Here is a 4,104-nt window from a genome sequence, read left to right as displayed (position 1 = left end):
ACTGACAGCTGTTACCTCCAGGGAATGGGAATGGAAACAGGTTGGTGGTAGAGGCAGGAGATTTTTGTTTTCTATAATAAGCCTTGTAGAATTATGTGATTTTTAAAAATGGCATGCATGTAAAACATTAATAAAAATATTTAAAAGAAGACATATCAATATTATATTTGGAGCCCAACAGTAAATCAAAATGTGTGCCTAAACTATAATGCTGACTAGGCACTTGAGCTTTAGGAAGTGCGTGAAAGGTTTTATTTGGGTTTGTTTTTTTTTAAGTATAAACTGAAGTTTATTTTAGGGCTAATTTAACATGACCTATTCAGTAAAGGTAAGCTTTTTTAGGATATTTAAATGGTGGGCAACAGATATTTGTATATTTTCTTGCCTGTATCTAATCTGTTTTTTCCTTAGTGTGGCATAATTGTTAGATACCATCTTTTTGGTGATTTAAATCACTTTTTCTCTATGCAAATTTTCTGGTTTCCTTATTGCTACAGACGTTGGTTTTGACAATTCGATGATTTAAAGTACTTTTCTCCATGCAAATTTTCTGGTCTCCTTTTATTACAGGCCTCAGCTTTGCGAATTCAGTGAACATTTAATGTTTCCTATCACCTGTCTCACAAAATCACTTTGGCTTCCCAAAAGTTGATCAAAAAGAATCACACCATATTTATTTTTCTAGCAACAGAGCTGTGACTTTTGTTGTTCAGCCTGAGGTCCATGAATCCTCTAGGCTCCTTTTCCTACTCTAGTAAGGCACTGGCCATCACACCTACACGTAGGGCCTATGTACTTCATCTTCCTCCCGAAACAGACCACTGCTGAATCTGCCCCTTCAAAGCTTAAGAACTGAAAAAAGAAAACAAAATTCTCTTAGCACCACTAAAACACATCATGTACGGGCTACTCATTCAACAAATATTTATTAACTATCTACTGTTTCCCAGGCATTTAAATTTAAACTAAAAACAAATCAAACAAACAACGAATAACAGCTACCTACCTGACAAAACAGTAATGTGCTAACCCTGGGAAGGAGGTGTACAAAAGCCACTTAAGTAAAAGGAAGTGATATGGATGAAAAGCTGGTAATGCCCAACAAAATGAAAACTATTTTTGGCACAAATTTGCATGCTACAAAAAAGTGCTGAAATTCTTTACAGAAGAACTGTCATTGATTGCACTGAGTGGCCTGAGGGGAGGATGGAAAGTCAGAAATGTTTCCATTTTAATCTCATTATCTTCTCACAGAGATGCTTTGAGAGCAACTAATTAATATTTGCAAAGTACTTAGTGATAAGCTCAAAGTAGAATGTCAGTCACAAACCCAAAAGCAGACACACAGACTTATAAAAAAGGTCAATGTCTAAGTGAACAACTACAATTCAGTCTCTTACGTAATATTAAGTAATATTAACACAGAAAACATTTATTTAAAAAATTTACTTAAGATGAAAAAATCTGTCACCCAAATTCTTTGCAAATAAAGAAAACATCACACAACTTACGATAATTACTATGAATTTCATCTATTTCCTTTTCTGTTTGGTCCTTCGTAAAAACCATTCCCTAAAAAATCCAAAAATTCTTAATTAGACACTCAATAACAAAAATAGAAATCGTTACTATAAACTTTAAAATCTCAAATGTGGATGGTTAAAATAGAGTAAAATAATTTCTCATCTCTGTTTTATATAGACCTAGGAAAAGTAACTCCTGTGTACTTCCCTTGAATATCATAATTAGTATACATTATACTCACTACTTATTTNGGCTGCTCAGCTCGGGCTGGACTCGAACCGCTGTTGCTCAGAGCTCAAACTCTTGAGCGAGCTCTTAACCAACTGAGCCACTCGGCCGGCCCCTTATCTAACATTTCTAACTCTCAGTTTCTTCCTCTGTGAAACGGTAATACTCGCTTCATAGAGTTGCTGTGAGGATTACTACAATAACATCTGTGGAACTCCTGGCACAGAATATATATTCAACAATTGTGATTTTCTGCCTTTCTGTCTTTTCTTTTAAAAAGTGACAAAGCATAAATGAGTAGAAGAAAAGTCTGCACAAGTCAGAAGACAGGAGGTAGCTGAAGCATGGCTGGCACCTTCGTTTGGAAGATAGAAGAACTAAGCTTATACGCTTCTTCTCAAAAGTAAAGTAAAACAGAACAGTGAGAGATGTAGAAAAATACTTGTTTTCTCTTAGTCTATTTTTTATAAGCTTGATAGACTCTGAAAAACTATGGTGACTCTCCCATCTTAATCTATTCATTCACTTGGTCAAAAAGTATTGAGTCCTAACTATGTTCAAGACCCTGGAGATAAGGCAGTGAGCGAGACAAAGACATTTCCTCCATTGCAGAACTTACAGTTTCATATGGGAAGAAAACACTGTGAAATACTCTGATGGACTGAATGGAGTTTCCCCAAATTTCATATGCTGAAGTACTAACGCCCCATACCTCAGAATGCGACATTATTTGGAGACAGAGTTTTAGAGAGGTTGAATCAAGTTACAATGAGGTCGTTAGGGTGAACCCTAATCCAATATGACTGGTGTGTTTATAAAAGGGATGCAGACATGCATAGAGGGAAGACAATGTGAAGAGACACAGGGAGAAGCCAAGGAAAGAGGCCTGGAACTAGTGAAGAGGCAAGGAGGGAAGCCTGAAACAAACCCTTCCCTCACAGCCCTCAGAAGGAACCAATCCTGCTGACAGCTTGATTTTGGACTTCCAGCCTCCAGAATTGTGAGACAATAAATTCCTGTTGTTTAAGCCTCTCAGGCTGTGGTACTTTGTTATGGAAGCCCTGGCAAACTAAAACACATAATTAGGAATTGATTAGAAATAATAAGAAATTAATCACACAATTAATAACCATTGTGGCCAACCTATCAAAAAACTTTCTTCTACCCTTCCTTGTTTTATTTTTTCTCTTTTTCATTTATCACTTTCTAAAATACTAGAATATAAACTCCAAGAGGGTAGGCTTTATAGTCTGTATTGTTCATTCCTGTATTCCCAACACCCAGGAAGTGTCTGGCACATATTAGTACTCAAAAAACTTATACGGAATGAACAAATGAAATAGTGCTATGAAAAAGCACAAGATGATGTAAGTACATATAAAAGGGAAACCTTACCTTGTCTGGGAGATCACAGAGGGTTTCCCATGGAAACTGAAAAGAAGCTGATTAAGAGTTAGGAAAGTAGATGGGGCCACAGGATTTACAGGAGACAATTCCAGACGAAGGGAGAAGAGGGTAACAAAGGCCCTGCAGCAGCAAAGAACTTGATAAAGGAAATAAAAGATAACTGGAGTGGTCAGAACATAAGGAGTAAGGGAAAGAGACATAGCTAGAAGGAGGCAAGTCCAGATATAGAAAATGATAGATTTTATGTTCTGCAAAGCCACTGGAAATTTCTTGATAATGGTGGGAAGGCAGCAAGGCATGAATATGAATCGTGTGATTAGAAGACACACCACTTTGAAGACAGTCTGGCTTCTGAGGATTAATGAATCAAGAGGATCAAGAATAGATGGGGGATAACTAGTTAGGAAGCAATTGTCATTAAAATAGTGGCAGAGACAGAATAAGAAATACATGAAATCAGGAGCTATTTAGAAGAGATTGACAAAACATAATAAACTGAACATGGATAGGTCAGAAAAAAGAAAAATGTTATATAGGAAGGACTAAGAAATAGAATGGCAAGATAATTAATGACAGTAGTGCTGGAAGGTAGGAGAGTGAAAAAATACTTTCAAAATTTTGAAGGAAAAATCTTTACAAACTAAAATTGTATACTTATTCAAATAATCAATCAATAGCAAAGGTATTATTTCCAGTTATGTATGATCTCAAAAAATATCCTTCCATATACCCTTTTCCTCAGGAGTCTCCTGAAAAACATATCCACCAAAACAAGGAAAGAGAAGAGGCAGATGTGGATGATGAAATAAGTGAACGGACACAGGAAGGAGGAGAGCACAACAGCCAGAAGGTTGGCAAAAGGGAATTCCAAGAGAGCAGCTATGGAGGAGGTTCAAAGAGCAATCCGAGTAGAATGGAGTAGGGCAACCATAACAGAGGCCGGGG

At 36.7% G+C, this 4,104-nt stretch overlaps 1 protein-coding gene across 1 annotated transcript in view; it reads right to left on the bottom strand.

The window, feature by feature from the left end:
- The window catches only part of RAD18 (RAD18 E3 ubiquitin protein ligase), a 116,055-nt gene that overhangs the window by 56,941 nt on the left and 55,010 nt on the right, over window positions 1-4,104 (bottom strand). Inside the window, exon 8 of the mRNA XM_019651031.1 lies at window positions 1,512-1,572. Within this exon, the coding sequence (XP_019506576.1) occupies window positions 1,512-1,572 (61 nt within the window). The remainder of the gene's footprint in view (window positions 1-1,511; window positions 1,573-4,104) is intronic.

This window comes from Hipposideros armiger, unplaced genomic scaffold (genome assembly GCF_001890085.2).
Source record: "Hipposideros armiger isolate ML-2016 unplaced genomic scaffold, ASM189008v1 scaffold_152, whole genome shotgun sequence".
Classification (NCBI taxonomy): Eukaryota; Metazoa; Chordata; class Mammalia; order Chiroptera; family Hipposideridae; genus Hipposideros; species Hipposideros armiger.
This window is presented reverse-complemented; position numbering and strand designations above follow the sequence as displayed.